Genomic DNA, 17024 nt, shown 5'->3' with positions numbered 1-17024 from the left:
TCTTATTTTTGACAACCTAGCTTGAACATTTTCGAGGAACCAGCTTAAACACCAAACTATGATGCAATTAACAATATCTTTTTCCTACTGGTATAAGTTCGAAACATTGATATATATAATTACACGATAGTATTTGTGACATGCGACATTCATGGCTCAGTTTCATGGTATGTTAGAAATTATCTATTCCATTCATAAGCTCACAGTTTTACAAATGACATCAAACCAGGATATATCTTGATGTACTAAATTGTGAATATTTTTCAAGATGGTCTCGATTCGACTGCACATAGTATGTGACATACTATATTACTTTATTAAGAAATTTACAAGGGGTATGGATACTTTGGGGATATGAATAACAACTTACTGTCGATCTCAGCCGTCTGTTCCAGTCGAAGTCTGCCACGGCAGTACTCTCGCCTAGTGCCCGCTTCTTCCTCTTAGTGCTTGACAGCATGAGTTTTTCCTTCTCCACGTAGTCAGAAGATGACGTAAGGGCAACGGATTCCAGGAACAGGAAACCTTCTTCGTAACTCACTGTTATTATCTGCAAAATAAACAAGAATTTATTTTAAAGATCTCGTTTCTCCGTTATATTAAAAAAGTCGTCTTTGAGAATTTATTTTTAAAAAAGAATTTCTCTTATTTATCATTATGAGTTTCTCACTGATTCTGTCTAATACAATTTCCCCACTGGCTCTTATAATGCAAACTTCAAACATACAGCAGGAAATCGAAGACAGAAAATGAGATAACCGATTCTAGGACCTTTGGTCTAACTTCCTGTTAGTGTCCACGACGTTAACTTGATTTGATTTTACGCCATCCAGTATACTGTCAGACCTTTTTACACTTCACTTCCCACCACTCTATTAAATAAACAAAAACACAAACACACAAAAAGACATGGAGGCAACAACAGGGTTTGTACTACTGTAGCGAAAATAATCTACAGGAAAATGCAGATGAAGGTGTAATATGATTGGTCAACTCACCTGGGACAGGACAGCACCAGTCGTCCTACCAATGATAACGTTCCCCGGGCGGATGTTCAAGTCTTCAGCAGAAGTCGTGTCCAGAACTAGCAGTCCAGGCCGGCTGTCTCCACCCGTGCATGCTAAGGTGGCCTCCACTATTTCACTCTTGTGCTTCTTTCTGATCTTTGATTCAAGTCTGAAAAGTGATTTTCATTGTTATTAGGACGGAAAGATTTGAACAGAAATATGTTCCCTATCACCAGTGTAGTGTGTAGTTTGTAGTCCTGAAGGACAAATACTGATTTAAAACAGACATCAGAAACTTACTCATCCAACCATTGGACGTTCCCAGGCTCACACTGCTTGTGTTCGGTATGGACGAACACGCCCAGTTCCTCTTCTGTGAAGTCCTTCACCACTTCGATAAAACCCTGGCTCTCCGCGTCTGCCACAAGGTCGCCCTCGTTCACAGCAGGCTCGGGCTCGGGGTTGGCAGGCATGATCATGTAGTAGGACGTGACGAGGTTTCCCGTGTTCAGGTCAATGAACTCGCGCCCAAGACACTTGTATACAGGTCGATCTGTTAAGAAATGGTTGATAAGTTAAGAAATGGTTGATATGAGAACACATCCTAGGTCTGCTAACACGGATCTGTTTCACGTTTGTCGAATGTTTTATTCGGTAGTTATTGGGCTTTATATCACCGTTAACACCTCAGGCTGTTTCAAAACGCTCATTGTAATGGATAAGAAATGTGTTTATGATATCTCATTTTCAATGTACAATTAAACCTGTAGAAATGACAACCTCTAAACAAGAACCCCCTGGCTAATGTAACCGTCAATAGACCGCTTTTTCGTGATCTAATGTTTCCCACTAACACAAGAATTTTAAAAGGATGCTGCCTATAGTAACAACCTGTCCATGCAAACCTTATTTCATATCGGTCCTCTGAGTGGTTTTCATAGGCTGCATTGACTGTATCTCCATGAGTAGCAATGACTTGCTGGAGTGACTTACCCTCCATGAAGTGGATGTATCTTCCAGTGCGAGGGTCGAAGCCTTCCTTGACGGAGTTCAATGAGAAGTGGTCAGGAAGGGCTTCCTTGGCTTTTTCATCGTTGACTCGGTACATCTGTACCTTCTGACTGAAGTCGGCATACGACACGACGTCTTCCAAACCCACTGGTTTTGCAACAATCATGGTGTGGTTCTCTGTAAGGCAAGATAGGATACCAGCAACGTGAGAAAACACAACAGATGTCAGATTCAAAAAGGCATCTTAGTCTTCGCTGGTATAGTCTGTAATGTAGCATAGGATATGGACTAACCGTTTACAAATACCAACATTCAGGACATACCTAGGTTTTCAACTTTGTCCACCCAGTGCATCACACCTCCACTCTGGGGACTGGATATAATGTCTCCGTCAAAAGCGTCGATTTTAGGATACGCCACAAACAACGTGGTGTCGGTTGCCGTCTCACGGACGATGGGTTCCACTGGACATGAGTACAAGATGACCTTCTTCGGATCCACGTACTTCACGTTCCTGTGTACAAGGGAGCGAAGAATCCTCGACTCATCTGAATAGTCAGGGCGGACGAAACCACTGGGACATTTTTGCTCGTTCCAGACAGGGCAGATTCCAAGTTCGCTGTCTTTGTAACATCCCTCGATGTCTTGACACCTTCGACATACTTCCTCATCCAAGATGGTACGAGTGTTGTTGCAGTACTTTGACAAGCAATTGATTTGCTGCAAAACACAGAAAGAAAAGAGAAAATGTGTAACGGTAGATCACGGGATTTTATAGTGATTCTAGTCCACAACTTAAATATGTCGGTTGCGGGTATATGAAGAAAGAAATCTTACCCCATGTGAGGAATTGATTGCCCAATGTTTTGGTTTGCAATAAAAATGTTGTTTCTAAGACCAATGTCTACTGAATCATATTTGCCCAACATTATACATTGTACGATGTTACTGCTTCAGTGGTGCATGGATGCTAAACCTATAAGGCTATGTAATCTCTCATCATTTTACGAACCTCAATCTGCTCTGAGCAGCTTTCCATCCCCCCGATAGTGATGCAGTCGTAGTAGAAGTAGGATGGACAGGTGGGTGTCAACTTGTCCGGACCGTCCCCGGAGCCTGCCAGACACTGGGAGGTGGTGTCGCACCAGCCGCACCCCGGCTGCTTCGTGCAGGATCGGCATGTATCGTATCTGTTGCAATACGTCACAGAACAGGCGGAACCCTAATACGTGTTCAGAATAGGAGAAACACATTAATTATTGTTGTGGAGCAGGGCATAACTATAACTTTGATGATTTGAAGTTTAACAACAGGATGTAGATTCGTTGTTTTCTCAATGATGAAATATAGCACAGTGGAATTTGGACCATTTAAGAATCCAAATAACAGTCAGTTGTAAATCAACGCCAATAGTTGTGGGTTGATCTCATTTGCAAAACTATTGCAAAATTAACTTAAACAACTATTTGCAAAACTTAAACAACAAGGGGTATTAATACCTCTCTGCCTCGTTAATGTCATTAAGAGGTTTTAAAAGTAAACGAAGTAAGTAAGTAAGCAAACTAACATCGTTTCAACATCACAATGCGGCTGACTTCTTCCTACCTTCCACCCTGGTTTGCACTTGCAATGACTCGGACCGACACATTCTCCAACGTCATTGCAATTTCCAATCTCCTTGCAATGGAACTTGGAGCAGTCGTCTCCCTCCCAGCCCTTGTCACAGACACAGGACGTCCCCATACACAAGCCGTGGTGGAAGCAGTTTTTGGGACAGTTACCGACTGGACTCAGAGGAAGGTAGCATCATCAATACGCGTGACATCAAGGAGACAATTAAAAGTAAAGTTGTTGTCCTTAAACAGGACTTACGTAATACAAACAAGGTGACGACGCACTAAACATTCATATTAGTGTCGACATCAAACAAGAAAAAACGACTAGGTACAAGGTACAACAACGATTATGATTTTTTTCATCTATGAGAATGCAATCCTAAGTAGCACACTCACATACTTCTGCTAAGGCATAGATAAAGTAATTAAGTCACAAGATTTTGTGAAGGTGAAGAAACGTTCACGTCTAAATAATACAGCACATCCTCTTACGATATGTAGAAGTAGAAGATGACAAAAGAAAGCTTCTAAAAAACAGTAGATGTCTTTTAGCACTATAAAAAAGAGAAATGTGTGACAAAAAATGTGTCCTACGATCCTTGAAAGTTGTCGTCGGAGAAGATGCTAATTAATGTATATTGACAGAATACAAACGACCACGTCGCTTCCAACCTACCTATGTCTTTCCTACAAACAACAGGATGTCTCTCGAGTCCACAGTCTGGGTACAAGCTCAGGCCATCATCGCCCTTAAATCCTGGAAGCTTCAGGTAGGAACACTTGGGACGGTTCTAAAAAACAGAACATAAACAGTCATATAAGAACCACTTTATTGATTGCCTGTCGTCATTTCTCTAACCATGTTAGGTTTGCTGTACCACCGTAATAAATGCATTACACGGCATCCAATGATTTTCCATCAAATCCTAATTAAAATCCACGTCGACAGGAAGCTTTCTTCCACTTAAGCACGTCCTTGCTAATACGTTTAAATGGGAATATTTATCCTCTTAATTTCCAATGGCCACAAAGGTCCCTAATGGCCAAATAGGCCGACTAATATGCACAGACACGTCCTTACACGTCCTTAGGGCATATGCCTATGGTTCACTTTGGCCCGCTTTTGAGTTCTTTGGAAAAATGCAGGTGAAATATCAGATTGATTGGACAATACATGGTGTAGACCATCAGACCTGTTAAAAAAAGACTTTGGGCCATTTGTTGAGGGCTGCGAGGACCACTAGCTTAAAAATGGTCAGTATCATAACGTCATATTCAAAATAACGGTACCAGTTTAATACTTAGCCCGCGTCCGCGTTGTTCTGCCGTATAAGAATAACCTTTGGGACACTTGACAAATCGGGCTACTGTATGTGGTGAGTTGTTATGACCAGAATGTTTGCGGATGATATTATGACACCTTGAACTTGTCTATTTTTTACATTATCTAGAGTACAAATTTTAATTGGTGTCCCTGCGCCCTTACCCTAGCTGCGAACCCCTCCTGCTGTGCGGTGAGATGACTGGCCGCCTCCACCCACGTTGGCTCGTTGTAATTTTCGTTGTAGCCTCGGGACAGGAGCATCTCCAGGACAAAGTCGCGCTCAATGACGTCGGTAATCCAGGCAATCGATGCTCCCTCAGACTGCGAGTAGATAGAACAAGACCATAGCATATAAGGACAAAACATACAAAAAACGGAATTTCAGCTTCAGTACCAAGGTTATCTACCATGATTAGTAACTTGTATACCAAACTCACCAAACAGGTTTCGACGGCTTCCTTCCACGTGAAGACCTCAGGTTTGTAGGTGTAACAGCTTCCTCTGTGCGGGAGCCATCCCATGGGGCAGCTTTCTGAGGGTTAACAGCATTGAAAAAAAACACTTCTCATGAAACATACAATACTTAAATACTTTATACAATATTTAGATGAATCAAGACACACTTCGAGAGGAGCAAACAAACAAAAAGGCGGAAAACAACACCTTCGTTTTCACGAAGATAAAAAAATAAAACCGACTTTAAGAAAAAGTGTGCAATACACAATATGCAATAGATTTCGGTACGGTTCTTACCGGTGCGATATTGGAAGGGTGGAGCAGTAAGGAAGGGAACGTAGGTCACTTTAGATCTGCTGGTCCTCAGCTCCCCCAGGATCCTGTCTGCGACTTCCGGTCTCTTGGTGAAACCCCACCAGTTGTTTGTAGCGATGACGCTGACCTCCTCCTTCTCCTCCTCATCAACGTCATCGTCAAGTTCCTCGTCACCCTTTGGTTTCTCTTCCTCTTCTTCTTCAAACTGGTACTGGAGCTGGCTGATTTCGTACTCATTGGCCGGATTTTTGATGAAGTTGGACTGATACATGATTGGTCCGTCTGTAACGATGGTCGCCTGCAAGTCCAGGTTTTCACCCTTGTTGAAGTGGACGAGGTTTCCAGTAAAGTACTGCTGCTCGGTCGGGTCTGTGAGCGCACTGGCTCCCTGGTATTGCCACTCCACCGTGTACATGCCGCTGTTGTTGTAGAACGTGTTGTTGTAGACATTGGCAACAGTGTTGGTGATCACCAGTGCACTGCGGTAATCTTTAGCGGCGTTGTGGGCGATGTTGTTACCGACGATGTTGATAGACATCATAGGCATCACCATACTTCGGAGTAGCACAGCCTCACTGTCCCTGTTATTGGTGAGAACGTTGTTTGCGATCATGTTGCTTCGTGGCTCGGGGTTCCTCGAGTGCATCAGAATGTGTACCCCTCCTACTTGGTTGTTCGTCACTAAATTATTAGTGATCATGAACTCGGCGTCCCCGACAGTCATGGCAAGTGCGGAAGACAGGTCGGCCCCACCGATCAGGCTGCCTCCATTCTCCGCTAAGATGTTCCGTTCGATGTTGACTTTCGGATTACGTTCAAAAGTGCTGGAGTAATGAATTCCACTGCGCTTGTTCCCGACGAAAACGCTGTCTGATACCACGTGAGATGCAAATTTTCCTGAAAGAAAAAAAAATATATATATATATACTGGGATGAAACAATATTATGGACGAATAACGGGTACATTTTTCAGTATTTTCAATTCTAAAACGTTTTTAAAAAGGACGTGACTACATGAGAGAACCCTCACCTTTACTACATTTCTTGAACTCAATATTATCCAGAGCGACGTGGCTAGGGATGGTCCTGGCGTGGCCTCCGATGAAGACTGCGTTGAAGTCGTCCACGATCTGTGAGAGCGGCACGACCACCTGCTGCCAGCCGTCCGTGTCGCGGTTCTCCTGGGCCTGCCAAATTTCCCGGAACCCGCTCGTGTCGTTCACGTAGATAACCAGCGAGGTCTGGGAAGAAAAGGTGTTCCGTTAATGGCACTCCCCAATATTGCCCAGGCAATCCGTTTTATCTCGTTAATTTGAATATTTTCTAGATGAAATCTTGCTTTCAGAGAGGCATTCATTCATATTACGCTAAGACATATATAAAAGTCAACATAGTGCAGAACGTTACCTACCCTAGGACCCCTCATGTGATAGTAGAAGGACAGAGTACATAGGTCTAGTTCAACAGGAAGGACCGGTCCCGCCAGGACGCTATAAGCCGCCTCGTCTTTGTTGAAGTCCTCCAGCCCGGTTCCAACGTAGATATACCTCCCTGTTGCATGCCGCATGGATAGACCAATAGGTAAAGTACGTACTACTTGGGATCGTAACAAAACGCAAGAGAATGTCATTTCAAACGTAATATAAAAACTATACCATAACAACTACAACAATGGTTATCAATGTTTACGGGCGTTAAATGGTCCTATTGACAGGCTTTGGGTATCAAACTAGAAAAGAAACATCGCAAGCAAATACAAAACGTTTACCTTCACATGATCTAAGCTATCAATCTACTGCTTTGTTTATTCTTAGACATTTTCATATTATACGGGACCAGCTCTGTCCTGCCACTTGCTACATAATGTAGTGGAACACCATAGGGTAACTGGTAAACCTCCAGTAACCATAGCGACAGCAGTCTGGTCTAGCGTCTTGGCCACTCTTGTTTGCAACGGAAGATGAAGACAAAACGGAGCAAAAGCAATATATTTCCCATATGTGGAGGCAAAGATAACAATCATACTTGGAAGCTGTCCTACCTTTGTATTCACCGCCGGCGTCATAGTTGGTGCCGTAGAAGTAATGACTGGCAACAGACCCGTCGTAGATAACCCACTTGCTGCGCGGTGATATCTCCTCCATCTCCACGTCCCTCCACTTGCACGGAGAGTCCTTACTAAACGTGCAGGGAGGGTCTGTAAAAAGGATAACGATGATTATAGAATAGAAAGACATGGCAAGGAAATGCAGATACGACTGACTACGCACGAAGTCTATAGGATAGATTTGAAAACGGTCAGACATTTCAGGTACCTTTTCAGGACATTTCATCGCCTTGAATCGTCAGTAAATGATAAGGATATGTAGCCCAACAGGCATTTACATGTAGCTATATCTGTTTTACAGAATGCCCCAGATGTATTCTATATTTATGTATTGACAACAGAAAGCAAGAAACTTACATGATATTGGCACAGCCACAATCTCTGCCAGGAACTCGAAATCGGGACTCCTTTCATAGTTGTTAAATGAGATTCCGACGATGTTGGTTCCCGTTGAATACACCTGGTTTTCCTTCGGATTGTTCATCTCATCGATGACGATGAACAGCTCTTCATCTGTGAATTTGTCGCCCTTGAAGAATGAAATGCGCTTCTTCTGGTTGTAAAACGACCCTGTGAGGATTCTGATGTCGACCACGAACCCGTCTGGGGCCCTGATGATCTTGTAGGCTTCGGCGACCTCTTGTCGGAGTAAGGAAGACTTGTAATGAAGAAAAGCTCTGTTCCTAACTGGTAAAGTCCTTGAGGGATCGGAGAAGGAGCAAAAGCCGAAGTGTCTCTCGTTTTCGATGATGTCAAGAGGAGAAAAGCTCACCCCGTTATCGTTATTGTTTACGGTTGTAATGTTCCTGATTCTCAGGTCGTATTCTGATCTGATGATATTTACTCCGGACCCACGGTTGTGCAAGAATATGCTATCGGCGATGGAGGTCTCGGTCTGGGGAACAAGAACTTCCAGCCCGCTTCCAGAGCAGTTCGATATGGTAACGAACTTGATATCTGGGTATATGTAGGTGGCCTGTAAAGCCGCTATGCGGCGCTGATGTAAAAATCCTCCCCCAGTGATGTCCACGTACTCCAACAAGGACTCAGACACCTGCCGGTCGTAGACCGCTTGGTCGACAGAGAAGCGGACATTGCCCCACGGGATCTTTTCCCCGACGGCGCCACCATCGCATCTGACGCCAACGTCATAACTGTGACTGCACAGGCTGTACCCCAGCGACCCAAACGCACATTCTGTCAATACTCCTTCATCTCCGCTACAATGTACGTTATCCATCCAAACCGGCCCATCTGGTCTGCCCGCGGCATCGATTTTAAACTTCCAATCACGTTGGTCTGGAGGCCCGTACCCTAGCTGTCTACACACCACCGCCGCGTCTTTATAATCCCAACCGTCTTTACACACAGTCCCCCACTGATTTCTGTAGAAAACTTCCAGTCGCCCTTCACTTCTCCAAAACCCTCCCACAAGTCTGACGGGCAAGTCATAGACGGATGTGTCAGATATGAACCGTGCTTCGCTGTCTTCCATGCCGGTGAATGTGATGTGATCCTTCTCGGTTCCCTGAGCTAATAACGACCCGAGCACGAGCAGACCAACTCTGGGAGCAAACCGTATCTCCACACCGGGCTCGATCGATAGGGTGACATTGTGCATCACAGTCAGATCCGATGAAACATAATACGGACTGCGGTCTATTGTCAGAGTTGAATGGTCTAATAACCGGCCGCCTAGGATTGTATCGTCCCCGCGATAACGGACCATGGTGTCAATGACAACGGCATCGTCAGCCGGTGATGCCAGGAAGGGGAAATACTCCACCAAGGCGCGATCGTTCCAGTCCTCAAAGTCAAATATCCTCTCCATAAGCAGGTGCTCCTCCGGTGTCCCCCACCAGTTGAGCCGTGCGTCGATCTCACTGTCTACTGACACAGCAGGGATGTCCACAAACAGCTCCAGTCTCAGGTCTTCATTGTGGAATCTGTTATATCTGTGAGGAAAGATAATACAGACGATCACAACCAATTTACCGCATCAAAAAGAAAGGCAAGACAGCTGGTGAGCACCACCAGGCAATAAAAGTCAGTTGCTATCTTACAGAAACGTTACCCAGACGAGGCTTCTTAATACCCCTGTCACATAGCACAGAAATTGACCGGAAGACGAGTCTGCGAGCTCTAATTGATCTATCGACCATCGCATTATTTTAGGGATAACCCGATGTTCGCAAGTCGCCGAGCTCCGTTGAATAGATGCGCATAAAGCTCGTCGACTGTGCGGCACGGGTCTGGGGACTTAGTTACGCCGTACACAAGTTTACCAGTTATCAACAATAGGACAATACAACCACTTGAAAGAATTTCACCTTAAAAGGGGCGCCATGAGGCCGCTGATGCCGAAGGCGAATGACATGAGCTGGTCGCTGAAGACGTCCTGTCTCCGGTAGAGGTTACTCTGCAGGGTGTTGTGGGAGAAGGTGATCAGACGGCTTTCATCGTCCAGACTCTGGCTCAGCAGCTGGAAGTACACCACAAATCTGCCCGTGTTGTTGTAGAACAGGTTGCGTGAGATGGCCATTCTCTTCTCTTTCCCTGTCACCATGAGAACGCCTGCATCTCCGCAGTCGTTGGACACGAATTTGTTGTCTCTGATAGTCATTTTGACAGAGCCTGCATCTTGTACGTCAATTATACTGCCGAAATTGTTGTCAAACGTGCTGTTTTGAAGCAGGATCTCCGAGTACATGCCATAAATGCTCATCACACGACCTTCGTTGTGTGTGAATTCGACGCTCGTGAATACCAAGAAGGGGTATGATTTTCCTTTGATGGACTGCATGGGATAGATGTGAATGATGTCTCCGCGGTTATGAGTGATACGACTGCCCGAAATCTCCAACTGCCACAGTTTCTCACTACGTGGGTCGGTAGTCACGCTGATGGCATGTTCCGTGTTGCCCGAGATCTCACAGTCTTCGACAGTGTGATATATCGTCGGCATCTTGTCTCCTATCCATGTATATCCAGCGTAGAACTCTATCCCGTTGGTGTTGTTCGTTACCGAGCTTTTGATCATGTCTAGTGCACCGCCGTAATACATCAGTATCACTCCGCTGTACATGTTGTTGTGTATTACAGAAAAGGCCACCTCGACGTTACCGAGGCTCTTCTCCACGTGCAGTCCTCTCATTCCGGACCTCTCTATGTTTGTCCCCGTGATGGTTGTCAACGTTTCGTTGGACTGAAAGTTGACCCTGATACCGTTGGCGCGGTTGTTGGACATGTTACAGGCCGCCACCTGGATCCCGCTTTCACTGGAGAACGTCTGTTCTGAAAAGATAGAGAGCAGCTCAGCTATATTGGAGGGTAAGATTTACTTCAATTGAACAAGCAAAGAAGTACATCTAACTTGGCTCTCAAAATATAACAGTATTATCAACGTAAAAGCTCACCTGGAATGGAAAGGACAAGCATCCGTAGTAGCCCAAAGCCACTGCTCGATCCTTGGTAGTTGACGGTGATAGTTCCTTCAGTTGCGACCAGCTTCTGGGTCTGGTAGTCCAGGGGATCGTCCGTCACCACCACGATTCTGGCGGCGCTGTCATTGCCTGGAGATCCTGCCGTAACGACTAGTTCCTCAGACGGGTCCAGCAGGGCTTCTAGCACAACTATGCCGATTACTGAACCTTCTTGTGACGTGATGGTATCAGTACACACCGACTCAGTGTTTTCGTCAAGCTCTACGTAAAGGAAATCATTGCTGTCCAATGTCTTGTCGCCTGAACAGACTTTGTGTCGGAACTGTGGGAGCATCACATCCTCGGCATCAGTTACGTACGGATCGCGGTGCTGTGGCCTTTCAAATACTATTCCGTCTCTACCACTACCTGAAACAGTGCTGTTAATGATCTTGAACGTCGGTGAGCGCATGGATAATCCTATGTTTGGGCTGTCAATCACCGTGACGTTTGTAACCTCTGCCGAGTCTCGGAAAGGGTGCGTGTAGAGTATGTGCATGCCCATCTGTGCAGAGTCGCGGATTTCCACGTGTTTGAAAGTGTGGTTGTGTAGATCAACCCGAATCGCTGACGGTACCATGGGGGAGTCATTGTTGTCCTGAGCACCGCCTCTCTCGACTACCGTATATAGGAGGGAACTGTACCCGGTGGACGCTGTAAACCTGATACCCGACCAGTGGCCGCGGAGACACCCGACGTACAGGTCGTCTTGGTGTTTGCAGGAGCTGTTCCCGACCGGCGTCGATCTGCACTTGACGATGTCGTGGTCCTGATCATTGCATGAGACATTGTTCAACAGGATAGGAGCGGACAACGGCCCGGGTCTGGATAAATATTCGTAATAATCTGGATAACCTAACTGTTTGCAGAGTATCATGGTGTCGGCAGCGTCCCATCCTTTGCTACACACGGTCCCCCATCGCCCGCCACGACGCACCTCTACTCGCCCTTCCCAGGGGCCCTTACCGTCAACTAGCCGCACGTTGCCGCCGTCCTGGGAAGGTTCGTGCAGTGTTAACGTTATGTTTGCCGTCTCTGTTCCATTGGCTATCAGTTGTCCATGGATCATCATCCCTACATGCATGAGAAACTCCAGCCTCACGCCGGCCTCCAGGACGAGCTTCCCGCCGGGAAGGATGTTGATGTCACGGGTTACGACATAAGGACTCAGCCTCTTCGACAGGACAACGTTCCCACCGATAGTTCCCCCTATTGTTCTGTTGAGAAGCACGAATTTATTCGCAGGTTCAGTTGACCCGGACAGAGTCAGGTTTGATATATCAGGACTGAGCAAGTACGGCGTGAAGTCCACCTTAGCCAGGGTGTACCGACTGTTGTAGTCAAATATTCTGGCTGCAATCACCGCTTTCCTCTTCGTTCCCCACCAGTTGCGCGTTGCCAGCAATCGGGTTGGCGGACTGAAGAGCAGGGTGGACAGCTCGTATCTTGAATCAGGATTATCGAAGATGCTTTTCTCAATGAGAGTATTTGTTGCTTTGAAGACGACAACAGCGTTACTGAGGGCACGCCCTATTAGATAGGGGAATGGCACAGTAACCGTGTTTTCCTCAAGTACGTTAAAGACGAAGATAAAGGAGTGTGCTGGTATTTGTTCGTCTGTGTCTCCGTTCATCAGGTCCACATAGATGATTGAGGGACCTGAGTTCATGAAGAAGCTGTTGGAGACGACTTCAATGTCCACAGGGCCTGACCGCACGTTTGGGGAAATCAGATGTATTGTTGTGTCCCTGTTGTCCTGGAAGATGTTTCCTTCTATTCTTAAGTTAAACTCGTTCATATCGCGGATGACGAAGGCTCGCCCGAAGTTCCTCCTGAACATGTTTTCTTTCACAAGGACCTTTGAAGGGTATCCGATCGTGCAGGAGCCTATATCAACTGCACCCTCACCGTTGGAATTGATTATATTCTTTGTAATGATGATATTGGAGGCCGTAAGAGAACAAGTAGAGCTGAGTTTGATAGCCAGTCCCTTATTTGCAATGAAGGTGCTGTTGAGGACCTCGAACTGCTCCAGATTCTCCAGAACCTGAGGCGGAGCCGACGCCAGGCCGTCTTTACCGTTCCGGCTCACCACGCTGTCCTTGATGACCTCCTTCCCCCCGAAGTAGTCAAACAAAAGACCATTCCCTTTATTCTCCTGCGCCACGACCTTTTCCAGCAGCACGTTGCCGATCCCGCTGGCTATGTGAAATCCAGCCTTCCCGTTGCTCGCTAGAAGCGTCTCCTGAACTTTGACCTCACCTTGAAGGTTCTGCACTACCACGCCGTCCCCGCCGTTCCGATGAAGCAGACACCTGTCCAGTGACAGGTCGACACTTTCTCCTGAAAAATGAAAACATAGTGAAACATACTAAAACGAGTACTTGATACATTGAGACTCCTATTCCAGAGATGAAAGAAAGAGGGCTGGAATGGAAATATTGCACATGATTTGCAAAAGTACAGGATAACCTATCTCTCGTAGTCCTAACTGTAAGGCCAATCATGACGCTCACCTTCAGAGCTTAGTATCCGGATTTCGAATAAGTCGTCGTACGCTCTCTTCGTCTTGAACCGCATGAACAAGACGTTGCCTGTACTGGTGACGCTCTTATGCATGTTCTCACTGAAGTTGTGGTCTCCAAGGACAGGTGCTGTTTCGTCAGGACCGTCTCTCACCTGGAGAAAAGAGTCGTCCCTCGGAACGCCCTTCCACTTCACGTATTGCACAGTGAGCACGTGCCCCGGGCTGGTCGTGAATACCTGTAAATCCAGGGGGTTATAGACATGACCTTGAGGCACGTAGGACATGACAAGCCGTATTTTTTATGTACATGTGGTATTGTTGTGTAAGGTAGTAGAGTTCTACAAGCTTAATCTTCTACTGATCGTGACAAATAAGACAAACGGTATGTACAGTATTTACAGGTTCACTGTACAGAGGAAATTCTTCGAGCTCTTTTCGATAAGCATTATCAGTAACAGACCGCGCCATACATCCCTTTCTACGTAGATCTAGTAGCGTGCATGTCTGGTGAGCGACAACAGTCGGGATCCGAACTCACGACCTGTTGGTTCAGAGGCAGGGTCGCTAACCACGGGGCTACTCGAGTTGGACTACTCACGCGTGCTACGTCTCGATAATTGATTAGTTCCACCTACCTTGGTGCAGTCCTTGTCCCGTGATGACCTCCCCTCCAGGTGAATAGGGTACTGATCAAAGCCCGCCTCTGCCTGCGGGAGGAACGCACAGAAGTCGCCGGGCCCCGGCAGGTAATCCCCGTGTCTGAACGAGTACCTCAGCCCGTCCTCCCCGTTATTGGTCAGTTTGGTGTTCCTGAGTGTGACTCCGCCCACTTGAGTGGTGATGTTGATGCCCGACACGATGCTGCCCGACACGATGGTGTCCGTCAGGTTGAGAGGAGTCTCCATGGAGTCGAACTCCATCCCCGTGCCGGACGACGCTTTGATGCGCACTTTGTGGATCTTCGGGGCGACGCCAACGACCCTTAGAGAGGACGCAGACTCCAGACTTGTGGAGATCCCAGCATAGATGATGTCGACATACTCCAGCACGCTTCTCTCGTCCTTGTTAGTTCTATCAGGAACAAACTCGATGCCATGCCACCCGTTCAGGGGCTGCATTATGTGAGGCCCCTGGCAGACAAGTCCTACATCTTCGTCGTGCCCTGTAAGACAGAGATCAAACAATTAGATACATTAGGCACCGTGAGCAATATCTTTCATGTTAACATAACATGACTAGATGCACGTAAAGTGTAGTCCCTTCTCTACAAGCCGTATTTAGTATATCGTTCGTTCGAGCCCTTGTAGCTAGTGGTACATATGGCAGCAGATTTCCTTGTTGCTTCAGTAGCATGGTATATTTACACAGGGAGAGGTTACTAGCCCTTCGGCCTTCCCCTTCACTGTGCACGCGTGCTCCTCGAGGCACCTCCTCGAACACAGGAAGGATGGGCTGCAGTCTCAACCTAGCTAGATGACCTTCCCAGGATGTAGGATTGAACAAGTTGTACGTATAGGCGTAGTATCATGAAAAATATTGCATCATGCGTTGTCCATATTTGAAGCCACAAAGAGCGAAGGGGTCTGAAGAAGGTGTAAAAGTAGTAATATATGTAACTTAGACGTTGATTTTACATTCATGAAATAACTACTATTGCTATATCGTTTAACTGTTATCAGTGGCATTTCATATATGTTATTAGAACATCACGACTATGCCGGGTCCATTAACGATGGGGCTAGTCCATTTGAAAGTTTGATTATACATTTCGATCACACCCCAGGGTATAACTCAAGATCCTTTCGATAGATTTGTTTAATTTTGTGGTTTTGATTTTGGCCTGTCGGTAGTTATTGAGGTCCTAATCAGAAAAAGCGGCTTTTGCCTTCGTAGTGCTGCAGAAGTATAGAACGGCACCCTCACCTTGATAATAGTGTTAACAGGGCTCGAAATACTTTATTTCCGCATACCTGCACTGGTGCAGAGTTATCAAACGCATTGGCCCATATCACAAACATCATAAATTACCATGATTACTTCACGGCAGTTTGTGTCCGGAGGACTCTTGTTCCAATTTGGAATTGCTTCCTAAGCACTACTCTCTCCTCTGTTCCTTCTAATTCACACATTGTGTAGTCTGTGTAACACAGACTCTGCTGTCCGGGGCTGTAACTGGCCCCTCCCCTAGAGGGAGACCGGCGGATGTTGGGCGGGATGCTATAAGCGAGATTATCAGGCTACACATTGTGATGCCTCTTATGTTTATTTTACGCACGGTCACGTCCTCGAAACGGGAGGCTGAATTATTCTCATTTCCTACTTCACGCATGGGCGATCAGACATCGTCCACAATCCACAAGGTCACCTGAGCAACCTGAAGGTCAAGCTAAGGCGTCGGGCAGAGCTCCAGGGAAGAGACGCTAAGGTCAAGGTGACTGAGATGGGCTTCTCCGTGAAATGGTACTTGGGAAGGCGTGCCATGACAGTCATGTCTGTAGCACGATGTGAAGGACAGATGCGCCTCATAAATCTTCCCATCTACTGTCATGATAAGAATACCAACAGTGAAGCAGATTGTTTTCTAGATATGACCAGATTCCCAAGTATGACGCTAAGTTGACCTTTTCATGCATTGTGTATTTTTTTTAATGTAGATGTTCTGTAGATCTCTATACGTAATTCTGCAGTCTGTTGTTTGACACAGAGCCTAGCACTATCATAGCTGTTGTGAGAGAGATAACATCGGTTCAACCAAATTTCTAATATTTCTATGCTTCTGTATAGCTCCGAAGTATAAGTACTATAACGTTATATGTTCTTCTCACTGTTCATAGTGCGGTCTTTCTTTTCTTAAAGAATCCTCCTTAGAACAGAAAATTGTGTTGCGGGGTCTGTAAAGTAAGCCTTGGTGTAGTCTGCTCTCCCGGTAGCTAGTTGGCACCCAGACTACTGTAAAATATCAAGGATCAAGGGGAAGACACATGCAGCACACGGGAAGCTGGCTTATTTCTGGCCGGACCTCAGAGCGATTACTTTACCAGGCGGCAGTCTGGCGATGACGTCTTCATCAACAGACGCTCCATTCAACTGTTTAAAATAAGCTTTGAAGTGCAAAGGCCATGCTTGTAGTGTAAACAGCTCTTCCCACCAACACTTCCACCGGGCTTTCCGCTGGATGA

At 46.1% G+C, this 17024-nt stretch overlaps 1 protein-coding gene across 1 annotated transcript in view; it reads right to left on the bottom strand.

Annotated features, from left to right (window-relative positions):
• Positions 1 to 17024, bottom strand: part of LOC118416682 — a 53018-nt gene that overhangs the window by 21172 nt on the left and 14822 nt on the right. The window contains exons 2-20 of the mRNA XM_035821902.1: positions 14481 to 15007; positions 13835 to 14081; positions 11253 to 13661; positions 10167 to 11130; positions 8194 to 9791; positions 7771 to 7926; positions 7141 to 7280; positions 6760 to 6970; positions 5712 to 6626; positions 5396 to 5490; positions 5121 to 5279; positions 4311 to 4425; positions 3624 to 3802; positions 3031 to 3240; positions 2342 to 2738; positions 2001 to 2195; positions 1308 to 1560; positions 999 to 1176; positions 371 to 550 (exon numbers count right to left, since the gene is read on the bottom strand). Of these exons, the coding sequence (XP_035677795.1) occupies positions 371 to 550; positions 999 to 1176; positions 1308 to 1560; positions 2001 to 2195; positions 2342 to 2738; positions 3031 to 3240; positions 3624 to 3802; positions 4311 to 4425; positions 5121 to 5279; positions 5396 to 5490; positions 5712 to 6626; positions 6760 to 6970; positions 7141 to 7280; positions 7771 to 7926; positions 8194 to 9791; positions 10167 to 11130; positions 11253 to 13661; positions 13835 to 14081; positions 14481 to 15007 (9128 nt within the window). The remainder of the gene's footprint in view (positions 1 to 370; positions 551 to 998; positions 1177 to 1307; positions 1561 to 2000; positions 2196 to 2341; positions 2739 to 3030; positions 3241 to 3623; positions 3803 to 4310; positions 4426 to 5120; positions 5280 to 5395; positions 5491 to 5711; positions 6627 to 6759; positions 6971 to 7140; positions 7281 to 7770; positions 7927 to 8193; positions 9792 to 10166; positions 11131 to 11252; positions 13662 to 13834; positions 14082 to 14480; positions 15008 to 17024) is intronic.

Source organism: Branchiostoma floridae, chromosome 1 (assembly GCF_000003815.2).
Source record: "Branchiostoma floridae strain S238N-H82 chromosome 1, Bfl_VNyyK, whole genome shotgun sequence".
In the NCBI taxonomy this organism is placed as follows: Eukaryota; Metazoa; Chordata; class Leptocardii; order Amphioxiformes; family Branchiostomatidae; genus Branchiostoma; species Branchiostoma floridae.
Note: the sequence above shows the minus strand (reverse complement) of the source record. Positions and strands in the feature narration are given on the sequence as shown.